Source organism: Simochromis diagramma, unplaced genomic scaffold (assembly GCF_900408965.1).
Source record: "Simochromis diagramma unplaced genomic scaffold, fSimDia1.1 OVJJ01000596.1, whole genome shotgun sequence".
NCBI classification, from domain to species: Eukaryota; Metazoa; Chordata; class Actinopteri; order Cichliformes; family Cichlidae; genus Simochromis; species Simochromis diagramma.
The window spans coordinates 4,117,499-4,133,642 of record NW_024387245.1 but is presented as its reverse complement, the minus strand read 5'-3'; the positions used below and the strand labels follow the sequence as shown (position 1 = coordinate 4,133,642).

The following is a 16,144-nucleotide window of genomic DNA, read 5'->3' as shown; positions in this document are numbered from 1 at the left end:
GGGACTGTTTGCCTATATAAAGTGCGCCTCAGTGTGCGTGTGTTGTTCGTCTGTTGTGATGTGTTTTATCCTGTGAAGCAAAAGGCTGTATAAAATAAAATTAGAGATATGGCTTTAAAATTGTGAGTTCTCACAGCTACCTATAAAAAACTCTTTATAAACAGACAGAGGGGAGGGAAAAGAGGAAATACGGCTCTTTGGAAACGTGGCCTAAAAACTCACCGGTGGGCCATCGGCTCCTGGCATTCCTGGCAAGCCTGGCTTTCCGGTCGGGCCCTGGGTAGATGATAGAAGGTCAGAGTAAACATGACAAGATAACAAGAGCACACGGAGCCATCACAGGATATAGATGTCTATCGGTATAACAACAACGTGAGGTTTAGCTGATATAACACTGACTATTGTTACATAATCCATTCAAATGCTGGCGAGACATATCCCAGAAACCCACACATGACACCAGAACCCAGGGGATCACAAAATCCTGTAGCTGTCATCCTTTGGTGATGATGAGTGTGCGTAAAATTTCATTTATTGTCATTATAATTCATTTTAACCTCCGTGGCCAAAAGACAAACAGTAGGATTCTTAGACAAGCAAAGGTAACGAACACATAAAATTAATCATGATGATAATAGGATGCAGATTTCTTTTCTCTTTGTTATGCTCATTAGCTCTAGTCCCAAAAATTATGTACATGGTGTTTTGGGGTGGCAAAGTCTTGCATATGTATTGAATGTGCTGTATTAAATTCAAGCTCTTAAGACAAAGATCTACGATTTAAGTCTACTGCTTCGCTTTATTACACTTAGCAAATATCATGATGGCTTTAATGTCTTTTAAAATCAGGGCACACGCGGTACCTACATTACCAAATCCCAAATGCTCAATAATAAAGTGAGTGTGCTCCATATAAGTTAGCCAATGTAATTTAGCTGAAATGAAATTAAAATGTATCAGGATTCAAATCTGTCTGTACCGTCTACAAGGCAACATTTAGTCCTGCATTGGGGATGAGGAGGCATTTGCATAATTGTGTGATAAGCATTTCTGAATAAGATAGCAACTTGGCTTTCCGCTCATGAAAATGAATGCGACCAGCTATTTTATACATTCTGATTCTTTTTGTTTTTAAAGCATCTTAGAGTTTTTTTTAGTGGAGTTACAGGATTTTAGAGTCACGTGGTATGTTACCTTCTCTCCTGGAGGTCCAATGGGTCCTTGAGGCCCTGCAAGTCCCTGTGGGGAGGATACAAAAATGATCAGCAAGCTTTCATTTCACACTTCCGAGAAAGAAAGATCTAAAATCACACTACATTTTCATCACTCACCTGGGCTCCTGGGTTGCCTTGCTGTCCGGGAGGTCCTGGCTCTCCTTGGGGTCCCTGAAAAAGAAAAATTGTTTTAGAAATCTCCCCATGTAGAAAAGACTAAATAATTTATTGATTTTCAACCAGGCTGTGTGAATATGAAACTGATTTGGTGACCAGTATTGTCCAGCAAAGGGGAAAATTTCCTCTGAAAAAATATAAATGAGAAGCAGTAGCACACTTCTGCATGATTACCTCATAACAACACAATAAGCCACAACTTTTGGACTGATGGAGTAGCATCTTTCCACGGCTCGAGGTAAGAGACACGCACACAGTGCACATTACCGCAACTGCTTTCCTAATGAAAGAAACTGCTGAGGCACAAACACAACAACACCTTTCCCAATGAGATAACTGGCAATCAATTATATTTCCTCAGGCCAAGAGTCGGGGAACGCTCCTGGTCGTTCATCTCTACCTCGTTGGATCGTTCCCAACAGAACAAAGGAGCTGCTTCAGTTAGGCATTCTCTCATTACAGCCGGGCGCTGCCTGAAATTGAGCTGGAATGGTACAAGCGGCCGAGGTGGACTGCTCAAATAGACCTAAACACAGGCAGCCTATTCTTCATTATGTCTTAATGTCTGATTGAACTGGTGTGTGTGTGCTTGTGTGTGTTTGCCCATGAGGGCACATCATGGGCTTTTTTGAGGGTGAAATTAAGCAAACGTTGATTGAAATTGAAATTGTGCGTGTTGGTTTATCTGAGAGTTTGCACATATAGGCACTTTAGTTCATTCAAGCTTCACTTACTATGTTTCCCTTGGGTCCAGGGTGGCCATCCATTCCAGTAACGCCCTACAGCAGGTGACAAAAGAACATTAAGAACAAAAAATGAAAAGGGAAAGGCAGCAAATCTATAAAAGACTAAAATGGACAGAATCGACTGTGTGAATGAATTTTAAAGTCTGATGTATTTGAATCGCTAACTCCTACAGAGAGATATCAGTTTCAAAAATGTGCAGTGTCCACGTTAAATTAAATCCGCTGGAACAAATTAGATTGAAGCCTCACTGCACTGTAGACATCTATCAGAGAAGCTGAAGTTAAACTCAATAACATATGCTACTCTTTTGTATATTGTGTCTGAGAGATATTGAGTTTTGTATTTCCCCGTGGTTGTTGTTTGCCCTTCCCTTTTCTCTCGCCGCTTATGAGATGCTAAAAAATTGATTCCGCTCTCTAAACTGTAAATCTATTGCTAGATATGAAAAGTTGAGAAGTTGAAGGAGAGATGAGAGGGTTGGGTGGGGGGTGGGCACTCACAGGTGGTCCAGGAGGTCCCTGAGGTCCTTTTGGTCCCAGCAAACCCCGAGGCCCCTGTGGTAAAAATGAAGGGAAATGAGATTGAGAGTGATATCACACCTGTGAAAAAGGACTGATGCATTATTAAACACGTTCAGCTAAATCAAGTTTCAAAATTATACTGCTGGAAATAACCTCACTTTCCAAATGTCCTTGAGGATTTTCTACAGAGTGAGATGTGAGGGAAAGCTGAAGCCCGCTCTCCTTTTTTTCCTTCTTTCTTTCTTTCTCTCTCTCTTTTTTTTTACTACTCTTGCATTTCCCTCAGCCGTACCCATGAAACAGTGCTGTGATTTTTTTTCTGTGTGCCATGCCTCACAGCTACAGTTACCCAAGTAGATGGATTGTCCTGACTGTGTGAATTCAAACCAATGTAGCGCACCCTGGTGGATAAAAAAGATCATAACATGCAATATCAAGGGCTTTCTGATGGTTTCTCCTTTTCCTGTCTTTTCCACCCTCCGCAGGGAGTATCCTGCATGGGTGAGGCGGGGTGTGGGAGGCTATTAAAAGAAGCTTGATGTGTTCTGCTTGCTTTTCTCACCACTAGAGATTCCCCTGTACACATGAGTTCTGATCAACATTCACTTTGCACCACAATAGCACTAAAAAATAAAAAATTCCAAGTCTATATGACTATGAAAATGTGATATATGATACCAGCCGACAGTATGATTGTTCAGTAACACAATAACATGATGACAGCAGGCCTGCAGCTCTTATACATTTCCCTGAGTGTAAGACTGAATGGTAATATATGTGATCACTCACTGGTTCACCAGGAAGTCCCCTGGGTCCGATCTCTCCATCATCTCCCTGGGAAAGAGAAGAGCAGGTCAGGCTGTGGAACAGACAGTGAATTATAATGGAGGAGAAAGTGAGGATGTGCAAGTGTGTGTGTGTGTGTGTGTGTGTGTGTGTGTGTGTGTGTGTGTGTGTGTGTGTGTGTGTGTGTGTAATGTGAAAACATAATGAAGAAACAGAGGAAGTGGGGGATCAAGTTGCATCAGTTGTGTTTAATGGAGAAGGTGAGGGAAATTGGGAAAAGGTATTTTTGCAAAAAGAAAAAACTGAACGTATTATAAGGAACGAAATCGACGAGAAGGAGAAAGTAGGAAGAGGAAGTGCAAGTGCAATTCAAATAATGACAGAACGGTGCGTTTGGGAAGAATCCTGCAAAGAAGTCATTTGTGCAAGAGCAGAACAAATTCAGATAGTGCGACTTCGTGTGCACAGCACTTGAGGTTGATAAGAAAATGAAGGGGCAGGAGTGAAGTTCTTTTCTTTTTTTTGTTTTACCCTCTCTCCATCCTCTCCAGGACCACCAGGAGGTCCATGGGGGCCGGGTTCACCCTGTGAAAACAAATATGAACATGTTTAACTGTTGTCCAAATTCCAACAGGCACACACCTCTCAGGTTAAAGGTTAAAATGCTTACTCTGTGTCCTTTTTCACCAGGAAGTCCAGCCAGACCATCAAATCCTCTGTCTCCCTTAAAAGTGGGGAAAAAAGAACATTTAATGATATAGATCACCACCTCAGCTTAAAAATTAACTTCAAAAAAATCTTTTTATCAAAAGTGGCACATTTAAGTGCATCGTGAATGGAAAAGACGACATACCTTTGGTCCAGTCTGTCCTGGCATGCCCCTGGCACCATCAGCTCCAGAGCGACCCTGTAAAAGCAACAGCACATGTTCTACCTCCAGATCAAGACAATCACAGAGCATTTACTATTTGCAATCGCAAACAAACACTGTGAAGTGCATAAAAACTATCATGCTTAGTCTTAATATTACTTCTTTGCTGCTGAATAGCTTGGTTGACAACTTACTCGTCTACCAGGCTTTCCAGGAGGTCCAGGGGTTCCCAAAGGTCCACGTGGTCCCTAAAACAAAGGTGCTGTAAATCACTGAGCCATCTTTTTCATTTCCAATCTATCCACCTAAATTAGGCTTTTCAGCTGATTTGCTAGTAACGGAATATTACAAAGGCTCAGCATTAGTGAACACATTTCCACATTTGCTTAGACTGATATGATCAGAAACAGATCCTGAAAACAGAATGTAGCATGGTGATTACCTGAGGTCCTGCCTCTCCAGACTCCCCCTTCAGTCCTGGTACACCAGGAGGACCCTTAAAAAGAAAAATACTGACTAAAAATTCATATAACAATTGAGCAAGACCATCCTGTGTGCCACAGAATCTGCAGATCAGAGTATTTGTGCTTCAGTGTTTTTGCTGGGAGGTGATTTGCCATACATACCAGCGGTCCAGGTCTGCCAGTCAAACCCATTGGCCCTGTAGGACCGCGCATAGCCAGCTGACCAAAGAAAGGAGAAATAACATAGAAATGAAATCAAATGAAACATATGGAAAAGAAGGAAAGAGGACAATTTAGCTCATGTGTGAATAGAACTGCAGCAGATTTAGCAATTCATATTTGTCTCTGCTGTATACTGTGTCTATACTTGTGCTCTGCATGTTAATGTTAAACTTAATTCACAAAATGCAGCATCTATTAATAATAAATGAGGAAGAACATTGTAGGAAATGTGCCACAAATACAGTAAAAGTCATGTGATAAGCAGTAACAAAATGTTAAAAACGAAACAAAAATAAAAAAAAATATGACATTTGAGGAGAAGTGAGGGAAAAAAGTTAAAAGTATAGAATGAAATCATCTGAAATAAGATATTTTCCACATGAGAATCTTATAGTTCGCAGAGTTTAGCAACAAAGAGCAGTAAAAATAGCATAAATGTGAAGGTGTAAACTGTTACCCTAGCCTGCTGCATGATGGCTTGCATCTGGGCCTCCTGTGCTGATACAGCAGGTCCCTTCTGCCCAGAGTCACCTCCGGCGCTGAGTCTGAACTATGGAAGGAATGATAGCTTGGTGAGACCTCAGTCCCATAAAAAGGAATACACAAGAAACAAAAAAATGAGAGCCAAGAGAAGCATGTGTAAGGACTAAAGTGCTGGCCTGTGGCAAAATTAATCTTTTAAGTTTATACAGCCACACACTGTTACCAACAATAGCTCTAATATTTCTTTAATACAGTCTGTCCATTTAAGAAAAACAACAACAAAAAAAACAACAACAACTATGCTACAGCCTCCAGCTGTCAAATCAGCTCCATCCATGGCTGCTTGCAGGCCATAATGTTCACATTCGACTGCCATCTGGTGGTGATAAGCCAGCATTACACCCTAACATGAATATTCATGCCTATGGTGCAACTCTTGACTTTGTTTGGGCCAGACATCTTGGTTTGGATTACACGGCACAGTCCTCAGGAGACTGACTGTCAGTTGAGCTACAGATGCAGAGGCAACACAGCAGTGAAATGCTGTGCAGGATTTCAAAGTCACAGAGAGGGTTGTTGCCACGAAGCAAAATACAAACCGTTGATCTAGAACATCAGGGATGAGTCAGATGTACTGCAGCTGAATAAAAACAATATTTTTTCATATTTTCCCACAAATCCCGCAGTTTTTCTTCGTCCACTTGATTCGATCTCTGCCATCCAAACGAGATGTTCTGATTTATCAAGAAATGGCTAAAAAAAAAAAAGCCAGACGTCCACAGAGGACAAAGAGAAGCTGCTTCACCAGTGTCTAGATTTGCCACCTAACCCTGCCGTGCTGCTCATGTTGACTCCATCATTTCAAGACAGAACGTCTTGAAATGATGGAGAAGGCGTGTTTCTCATTAGACTTGGAGCTCAAGGATCGCCGGCTTTCTGCCAGTGGATACACCAGAACACCTTGTCCAGACAGAGCTTGCCACATGACTCCGCCAGACAGTTTTTGAGGAAACCTGAAACCACAACTCTGTATCTGCACAACTAATCAGTTACAACCGCAGCAGCAGCATTTTCCCAGCACCTAATAAAGAAAGCGGAGGAGGTAGACATCACAGGAAGCTATTAGGATGTCTGAGCAACTGTTGCGGTCAAGTCTGACATAGAAAAAAAAAAGATGCTCAGTAGCATTAACTTTGCTGACTTGGCTAGGATTTGTGTTTGTGAACTTAAAGCAGCTGACATTACAGCTGTTATTTAAGAATCTCACTCAACATGTTGAAGCACATATTTATGCAACAAAACGCTCGTTAGTAGGGCTGAGTATCGTTACTGATTTCTAGAATCGATTCGATTCCGATTCACAAGGTCCCGAAACGATTCGATCCACGATTCGATTCAATTCAATTTGTATCTGGGAAATTTTGCCTCAGACAGTCAGAAATATTCTAATTCAGATCAGTACATTTACATATTTTTGTATCTATAAAAAGGAAGCTGACACTCGCAAGACTTCATCAAAGGTGTGAGCATCACAGCAGATGCTTCTGTGTCAAAGTAGCTGAAGATAAAACACAGAAAAACATGAAGGTGATTTTCCTGGCCTGGGATTTTATAAAAATATTCTGCAGTACATCAAAAACGAAAGAAAACCATTAATCAACACATGAACATTACCTCTGAAGTTACAGCAATTTTATTAGAGACACGGTTGAGCGTTTTGCATTTTGCATAATTTTAAAAAGTTTCAATTTGTTCAGTATTGAACAGCAGAAATTAGTTTTTCTTTTCGGAAGTAAGTGAAAGGAAAAAAACAGCGGCCGACAGCGCTGTAAACAATGGTAGACTTGTGCGTAACAAGCAAGCGAATAATGAAGAAAACAGATTTTTAGACGGGAAACTGTTCTTGAAGTACAGAGAGAGAGAGAGAGAGAGAGAGCTGTGCATGAAGTGTGGTGGAAGCAAAACAGCAAAAGTCAGAGGGAATCCATGATGATGTTTATGTGAAGCATAGTTTGGATCTTCTCTTGCTGCTGGTTCGGTCAATATTGTTTGGAGAGAGATCAAACTAACAGCTTTAGAATCAGTGCAAAAAGGGCGTAAACACAAAGCGCGGACCCGCCGAAACATCGGAATCAGTGAGCTGTTGGCTTTCAGGCCCGACCGTGTCCGTGCCCTCGGGTGAGAAAGGCGACATCTCACTGATTCTGATGTGTCGGCGGGTCCGCGCTTTGTGTTTACATTTATGTGCAGAATCCGTGTTCCTGCTCTCATTCACTGTTTTAGCTGTTTGGTGGTTGTTGAAATTTTGTGAGGTTTCACCTGAGATTCTGGCATTTCGGGCAAAATAAATTTATATTAAAAAATCGATTCAGGGTTTTAATGAATCGATATCACGTTATCCAAGCCAGAATCGATTTTAATCGATAAATCGATTATCAAAACCCACCCCTACTCGTAAGGGTTAAGCTCATCATAAATGGCTTGATGGGAAACCCCCTTTATTCCACTTCATTGTATAAGTTATCGCTAAAACACGGTGTCAGTAATAACAATTGGTCTTAAAGGAGGTTAAACAAGGATTAAAGCACTAAGTTAGAATTTCTGACTTTGGAAGAAGAAGAAGAAGAATTGTATTTTACTTACAGGCAGCATCAGGACAGTTCCAGGAGGTCCTGGCAGGCCATCAGCACCAGGAAGACCAGGACGACCTGGAAGACCCTTAGATGGGAAATTACAAACACAAGTGAGTGTTTTATTATTTGTATTTGTAAACCTCTGGTGATGTTTAGGACATTTAAAAAAAAACAAAAAACCCTTACCCTCTCTCCAGAATCTCCAGGACTGCCTGGTGGGCCGGAAGCACCTGGGGGTCCAGGGAGACCCTATTTTAAACAGAAGACCTCATTTAACTTCTATATATACACACAATACAACACAAGGTTTTGCCTTCATCTTGCAAAATGGTCACATACAGCAGAACGGAATGTGCATGTGGCAATATTTTATAAGAGAGGCTGTGAAGCTGTAAATCTTTGTGGGGTATTCTTATTTGTTTATATTGTAGTGCAACGCTTCAGTGGCTGGACTCCATCTGCAGGGTGTCAAAGCAAATCTGTATTAAAGGAATCTTCCTAAATAAATGACGACGTTCCTTCGACATCTAATCAAGTCCAAAAACCGCTTTGGGGGAACTGCTCGGGCCACTCCTTTTTGCATCGGGAGCCAGCAAAGCATTAAAACTCGAATTTTCTGGTAGTGCAGACAAACAATGAATGCGTGAAAGGAAGCTCTATTGGCTTTTCTTTACCAAGCGGCTGCCAAGAAAAACGGCAGCGATTACGATGCGAGGGGGGGAAAAAAAAAAGGAAAACACAGGAAGTTAAGAGACAGGAAGATTGACTTACTGTTGGCCCTTCAGGCCCAGCCGGACCTTCCACTAACATTCCCTGAAACACACAAGCACAAATCATTAGGCCTCATTCATAAGCACGTGGCTGCAAACAACACTGTCACACTTGAGTACAATACACAGGAAAACGTTCACTTGTAAACTTGTCCCTTCATCATGTTCCCATCTTTGCTGACTCATGTGCATGCATGCCTGTCACTGCAGCTGTGTTTGCAGTCGATCCACAGAGAACGAGAGAGTGGCTGCAAACAACAGGCAAAGCCATCCTGAGGTGCTTCCCCTACCCGGACAAGTTCAGTTAAGGGCTAATCAGATCAGTGGGGATGTTAAACTTATTCACACATGCAAACTGAAACATAAAGCCAGTTTAGCCATGCCTATGAACATTTTGGAATTAGTTCAGTCTAAGTGTAGGGTTAGTGTTTGGGTTAGGGTTAGGCCTGATCAGTAACACTGCAAAGGCAATAATAGCAGTTCATCTCATTTCAATGTCTCAAAGACTCAAGGATCTGACTTAACAGATGCATCAGTGCAGCTCTGCAGCTACATAAATACCGCCTTGTTTGCTCTTGTGGTAGCAATTTGGCTTTTTGTTTTCTGAGATTAAAATTCTGCCCACTCTCCAAAGTTCAAGCTGCCTTCAGAACATTTTTATTTTAAACACTTCCTTCAGACTTGTTTTTTTTTTTTTCTTCAATCCCTGCAGTTATTCCTGTGTGTCACCTGCATTGTGGCTACTGATTGAGGGGCTGGGTCTGTACATGTATTTATTTTTCATTGAAGTTAGCACTTCATAATACAGCCCACACTTGTACTTGTAGCATAATTTCTGTCAAAATTCCTGCAAAATATCCAGACGTTGTGCTACTTAAAATTACTTACTGACCAAATAAATGTATTTACAGAAGCGTCTTTCCTGTAAAAAACGGACTTGTTAGGTCCTTATTTTAGTGTACCTATCATTAAGTATTTGTAGGTAAATCTTATTGCATACTTTTTTAAAAAAAATACATAGAAAGTCCACTCAGTTACAGGGGAATTACACCCTCAGTCAAGGGCTGTACTATAACATGTTGCCCTTTTGTAATTTTTTAGCTTTCTTAGTTTTCTACCTCACAGTTTTTTGCATGTTGCAAAGGGACAAAAGCACACTGGGAGGTTGCGTATGTGTGTTCCAGCATGCTTATACGTGTGCATACACAAAAGGTCATTAAGGAAGTGGACTCAAAAAACATGAACTCCTTTTGTAAACACTGAAGGCACTCAGTCACAGAGTGGTGGAGCTCCATGACTTCTGTTTGAAGTAAAACAGCTGGTGCTGTATTAGATACATGCAAACCTTTTGTGACATATATATCCATATAAGAAGACATTTTCACAGTGTTACCTGCATATATATATGAGTGTCTGTTTTAGGTTTTTTAATTGAACAATTCCTTTCATACTTCCTATTGTTCTTCCTGGTTTTACTTCCCTTGTGATTACACGCTCCCTACACCGTGTGTAGAGCTTATTAACAATTGCCGCATGGCTCTACAACAAATGTTTATGCTTTAGCCACGATGAACAGCCAGGAGCAAGGCCTCGTCCGAGGATGCTAACAGAAAACTGTGGTGAGCTTGTGTGGCTTATGGAGCCTTATTCAGGAAGTAAGGGATAGTTTGTGTTTAGATGTGGATTACACATATGTCCTCCCCATGAGCCCAAACGGAGCCTTCGTCTGCTGCTTGTGTATGTTGTTCAAACAGTCATACTCACAGGCTCAATAACAGCAGGCTCTCCCTTCTGTCCTTTCTCACCATGAGCTCCGTAACCCTACACAGCACAGACACAAAAACAAAGTCAGCCCACCCTCACTTATCTTCATCACCTTTATGATTTATTTTTATTCTGCAGTGTATCCTGTTTAATTTCACCTGCCCATAATCCTGAGTGTTAGCAGGCAGCCCTATGTTAGGCAGCTCTGTGCCGTAATCGTAGGTTTCATCTAGCTCTCCGTCATAGTTTTTCAGGTCCTCCTGATTGAACCCTTCCGTGTAATCATAGGCATCCACATCCAGGCCAGTGCCGGTGGCGATGGACCCTTGGTTTCCGGTGCCTGCGCTGGCTGAGCCGCCTCCCACTGACACGGAACTTCCTCCACCCCCGAGGGTGATGGTGGAACTGCTGCTGCTGCTACCACCACCTCCACCACTGACGTGGACAGTAGTGCTACTGCTGCTGCTGCTGCCTCCACCTCCAATGTTCAGAGTACTGCTGCTGCTGCTGCCACCACCTCCACCACTGACGTGCACAGTAGTGCTTCTGCTGCTGCCTCCACCTCCAATGTTCAGAGTACTGCTGCTGCTGCTGCCTCCACCTCCAATGTTTATTGTACTGCTGCTGCTGCCATCTCCATCAATGGTGTGGGTCCTGTCAAAGTCATAGTCGTCATATCCGTAGGATCCGTAGTCATCGTGGGAGGCTCCTGCCTGTTGGAACAATTAACAGGACAGAATAATTGAGGATAACTGTCAATGTGGCCTTTTGAATACCATTCCATCCATAAACATGATAGCTCGAAAAGTTTTGAATGAATTCTGATCAAATTTTGTAGGGGTGTAGAGTGGGGTGGTGTTAACAATCCATTAACATTGGGCCTACATCCACCAACATTTTCAAGATAAACGTATTGATTTGACAATCTAATTATAATTGACTTACCATTGTGGTGTGTCAGCGTATAAAAGTATTGGATAGAGATTTAAAATATCATGACAAGTTTGACCTCTGACCTATCCTTCAAGGTCAATAGATTTAATGCTGATAATAATGCTACATAGAGCTATTTAAAACCATGTTTCTTACTGCTATTGTTTACACACATAAATATCACTTAACTTTGAATCTCAAATCAAGGTCAAATAAGGTCAAACTTTCATGAAACATCTTTTATCTTTAAAACTATGCTTTCAATTCTACTGCCTTCATTTGTATTGGCAGCATGTAGGAAATGATACTGGTACATGGAGATTCTAAACATCACACTATAGTTTGCATCCAATCTATGCTTCATTTTTACTTTTCTTTGTTTTTAATCACTGTTGCACATGTACATTTTCTCAGACCCTTACTAGGCACCTGTGCACTTTTACATTAACTTTTTTGTTTATTTATTGTAGACTTTACTATCTATCTAGTCACATTTGACCTCTGACCTTATTTTTACATTCTTTACATTTCTTTCAAGAAGGCCCCAAAAAGGTTTTATGTCAACTGAATGAGAATGAGCCGCCTAATTAGTTAGAAATAAACTGTAATATAATATTACATAATAAGCCCAATTTACATTTATGTCCCATTATTCACAAATCAGTAGTTATTATCTATGAGCTATTCCTACTAGAGATGGCACGATACCACTTTTTTATGTCCGATACCGATACCGATATCATAAATTTGGATATCTGCCGATACCGATATGAATCCGATATAGTGTTTTTTAATCAACAAAACTGTTTTTTTTAAATATCTTGCTGCATTTTGTATAAGTTCATACTCAAGTTTAAAACAACAACTACACTAAAGCTATTCTGTTATACCTGTATGCAAAAAAAAAAAATTTTCATAGTTCAGTAATACTGATCAATCTAATAAACTTAAACCTACACCATCCTCCCTATTCTGGTATTTTAAAGAGTACTTAGCGTAAATATTAAGCAACCTAACTAATAGGGTTCCAACTCCCAGCAACAACAAAAATAAATAAATAAAAAATAGGGAACCACCCCTCACGCTCCACCTCATGATGCTTAATCGACGTAATCAACCTTAATTTGATGCAGTGTGAAAAAAAAATGCACAGAAATCAATTATTTTTCAAGAAATATTAAATAGATTCAACATCTTTCTTCAACAAAATTGCAGACTGCACAGATGGTACCTTCCCAAAGGAAAAAGTACTATAGCTTACTAGGGTATATATATTAGACTTAATAGTCACTATATACAGTAATTGACTTCTATCCATTTTACATCAAATTAAAACTTTGGGTGTAAGATTCGGATAATTATTTATTAAAAGCTAGACATTTTAAATGAGAATAAGAAAGAAAAGTATGTCTTTGTGCCCCCTTTTCCCTGTTAATGCCCTATCGGCCCCCCTGGCTAAACTTTGCTAGATCCGCCCCTGCACAGTTACCAGCCGTCAGCTACGTAGAAAAAGATCCTCGAGTAGAAAGTAATATTAAATAAATTCTAACAACAGCTTATCAAGCTTAAACGTGCTGCTGTTGTTCAGCCGCTGGTTTCCTCTTTCTGGTGCAAAGTGGGCCAAAAACAAACCAGAGAGATGGACTCGTGACAGAAAAGCCGATCAGCTGATCATTAAGCAGTTTCATGATTGAAGTAGCAGCAAGAAGAGGCAGTCGCTTGTTAAGCTTAACGCAGGAATGCTTTACAAACATTCAGAGATGGACTTACACACTTGCTTTACTTCTCTCGGGGATAACTTTGTTGGAGATGAAATGCTGGGTTGCTAGCGAAGCTCCAAATGCTATCCGACAGGTCCCTCATGCCACAGCCGCTCTATCACGTGATGCATACTGCTCCGAGTGCTAACGTTCTGAGGTGAGTTACGGCGTGTTGCAAGTTTTGTGAGGTGCTTTCGTGATATTTAATGGATCGGATTACATTTTTTATTTTTCTCCGATATCCGATCCAGTAATTTAGGTCAGTATCGGACCGATACCGATACGTAATATCGGATCGGTCCATCTCTAATTCCTACATACATGTTTGTGTATTCTGTCACCCTACCTTTGTCTGATTTTGCCTGCGCTACAAACTTCTTAAAGTTTTTTTAAAAGAACAAAGAAAATAAAATGAATATATACAAAGTACAATACCATTCATAAAGGTGTACAGTAATACTGACAACAATTAACTCCCATGATTAATGTCCACCTACTGATGTTTTGTTGCTGGAGATTGTGACTGTAGTCCTTTCACCAGTGGTGATGACCCTCGTTCCAGTCCCGGCATCCAAATCAACCCTTCCCCCTGCTCCCAGGTCCACCTCGCCCCCAGTGCCGATGCCGGTGATGGTGACACTTCGAGAGGTATCAACGCCACCAGGTGCAGACGTGGAGTCATAGTAGTCGTCATAGCCCTCATAGGTGCCGTACGTGACCCCCAATGCGTAATCATCTTCTCCTCCTCCAGTGTCAGTACTTGAAGAGCTACTGGATGAGCGAGAGGATGAGCCGGTGGAGATGGAGGTCCAGTCGGTGCCAGTAGAACTGCCTTTCAAAATCTCACCCCCTGTGATCAGACTGTCCCCTTCTGTCTCCTGTAAAGATATTTGGAGGGGGACGTTGGCATTGGATGCTTTACTGTAGTAACATAGAAACAATACAGTTATGTATAAGATGCGGGCATTTAGAGCAAACATGAAATGGTACCTCTTTTGTGGTTGTCTCAGTTGTCTCAGAATCAAGAGTTGAGTCATAAGGCTTTTCCAAATCATCGTAGTAAGGGTATTCATAATAGTAGCTGTCCTCCTCTTTCTTCTAAAGGGAGAAAAACATTCCACCAGCATTAAGAGAGTGTATGACTGAGAGAGAAAGATTGGCAATCAATTATTGGCAACATGATTTTTAAATATGTTGCACTGCGCTATTGCCTCTGGCTGGCTGATGTTTGTACAACCGGTCGACCATCGATCAGAAGCACACAGGAGTTCCTCCTCCTTGTGGAAAGCTCACACTGTGTCTGCCTGTTGTAAACTGCTATGACTGAATGACACATTGCTCTTACATAGTTTTCCTAATGACTCCAGCACCTATCTTTAGAAAAAAGGAAAACAGAGGGGCAAGATTTTGTGTAACAAACAGGGCCCTGGGCAAATCAAAAAGTCAAAAGGAAGAGCTTCCTGTTCATCCTGTAACACTTCTTTGACATCCCGTTAATTAGCACACACTGAGTATATTGGTATTCAGTGGGAAAAATGACACAGTGCATGAATGCAAGCTTAGGCAGGCACCACATCATTCCTAAACATGATTAAGTAAATGCATAGACTGATAACTTGGTTCTTCCCAGTCAGCACTTTTCCTCTGGCACATTGCAGGTTTCTTACACAATGCCAAGAGGCTCTTTTCAGCACAGGATCTAAGAAAGATCTGATTTGAGTATTAGAGACAATTATGGTTTAAGGGAAATCATTTCCATGAGTAAGACCAGCAAGAAAATACTAAGTGGTTCTTTTGTTGGATTCTATAATGTGTAGTTTCATTCTGTATGCAAAGAATCTACAAAAACTGCTTCTAGTAAGCGGTAGCCTACAAAGCTGCACTTACACTTATGCACTGGTTAACAAGTAAAAAAAAAACTTGGAAGAAACTTGTGATTTATTTATTTTTTTGTCATTTATGTATAATTAGATGCATAGCTTTTTGTACACTAACATCTTCATGGGAAACACAGCGTTTGTTGACATCCAGCAGTTCTAGACTTTCGCACATTTTGATTACTGGCTTTAAAATACATTGTGGGATTGTACGGAGGCAAAATTACAAAAACCACATCATTGTTATCTCTGGCTCTGCATTACATTTCTTTCTTTCTCATGGACGAGCATTTTCTCTTCTAACACTGCTTCTTTAAGCTGTGGGGTTCCACAAGGTTCAGTACTGGGTACATTACATTTTTTTTCTACTTCCTTTCTTTTGCTATCACAATTCAAGCACCATTCAAGCTTTTTCTGTGACGATGATGCTCACCTATATATGTCTTTTAAGCCTCACCAGCTGTGCAGGCTGCTCACTTTAGTCCATGGTTTAACCAAGGTTATTGGTTGGCTCTTTAATAATTACCTTATTTTAAATGTCAACAAGACTAAGACATGATTATATCTCCTTGTGATTTATATTCTCAAATCAGTCGGGCTCTTACTTCATTTTGTTCATATCAGTCAGAGCTACAAACCTTGGTGTAATATTTGAATCCTCTCTAGGTTTCAACTCACATGTAAAATTCATGTCTTGTTCCTGCTATTCTCATTTAAGGAACATTTCTAAATTGCAACTTATGGTCTCTTTTGGAACTGGAGAAAATTATTCATGCATTTTTTTCATCGTCCTTAGATTATTGTAATGCTTTGCTTACTGGCTTAGATAAATGATCTCTTTCACGTCTTCAAGCAATAAAGAATGCTGCGGCCAGATTATTAACGGGTTCCCACAATCGAGCAAGCATCACTCCCATTTTAT

At 40.7% G+C, this 16,144-nt stretch overlaps 1 protein-coding gene across 1 annotated transcript in view; it reads right to left on the bottom strand.

Moving 5' to 3' along the window:
* col5a1 (procollagen, type V, alpha 1) overlaps positions 1-16,144 on the bottom strand; it is a 76,626-nt gene that overhangs the window by 26,241 nt on the left and 34,241 nt on the right. Inside the window, exons 6-25 of the mRNA XM_040000100.1 lie at positions 14,336-14,443; positions 13,843-14,223; positions 10,811-11,365; positions 10,653-10,709; positions 8,890-8,931; positions 8,305-8,367; positions 8,129-8,203; positions 5,460-5,552; positions 4,943-4,999; positions 4,759-4,812; positions 4,511-4,564; positions 4,299-4,352; positions 4,116-4,169; positions 3,977-4,030; positions 3,449-3,493; positions 2,639-2,692; positions 2,126-2,170; positions 1,332-1,385; positions 1,195-1,239; positions 223-276 (exon numbers count right to left, since the gene is read on the bottom strand). Coding sequence (XP_039856034.1) covers positions 223-276; positions 1,195-1,239; positions 1,332-1,385; positions 2,126-2,170; positions 2,639-2,692; positions 3,449-3,493; positions 3,977-4,030; positions 4,116-4,169; positions 4,299-4,352; positions 4,511-4,564; positions 4,759-4,812; positions 4,943-4,999; positions 5,460-5,552; positions 8,129-8,203; positions 8,305-8,367; positions 8,890-8,931; positions 10,653-10,709; positions 10,811-11,365; positions 13,843-14,223; positions 14,336-14,443 — 1,998 coding nt within the window. The remainder of the gene's footprint in view (positions 1-222; positions 277-1,194; positions 1,240-1,331; positions 1,386-2,125; positions 2,171-2,638; positions 2,693-3,448; positions 3,494-3,976; positions 4,031-4,115; positions 4,170-4,298; positions 4,353-4,510; positions 4,565-4,758; positions 4,813-4,942; positions 5,000-5,459; positions 5,553-8,128; positions 8,204-8,304; positions 8,368-8,889; positions 8,932-10,652; positions 10,710-10,810; positions 11,366-13,842; positions 14,224-14,335; positions 14,444-16,144) is intronic.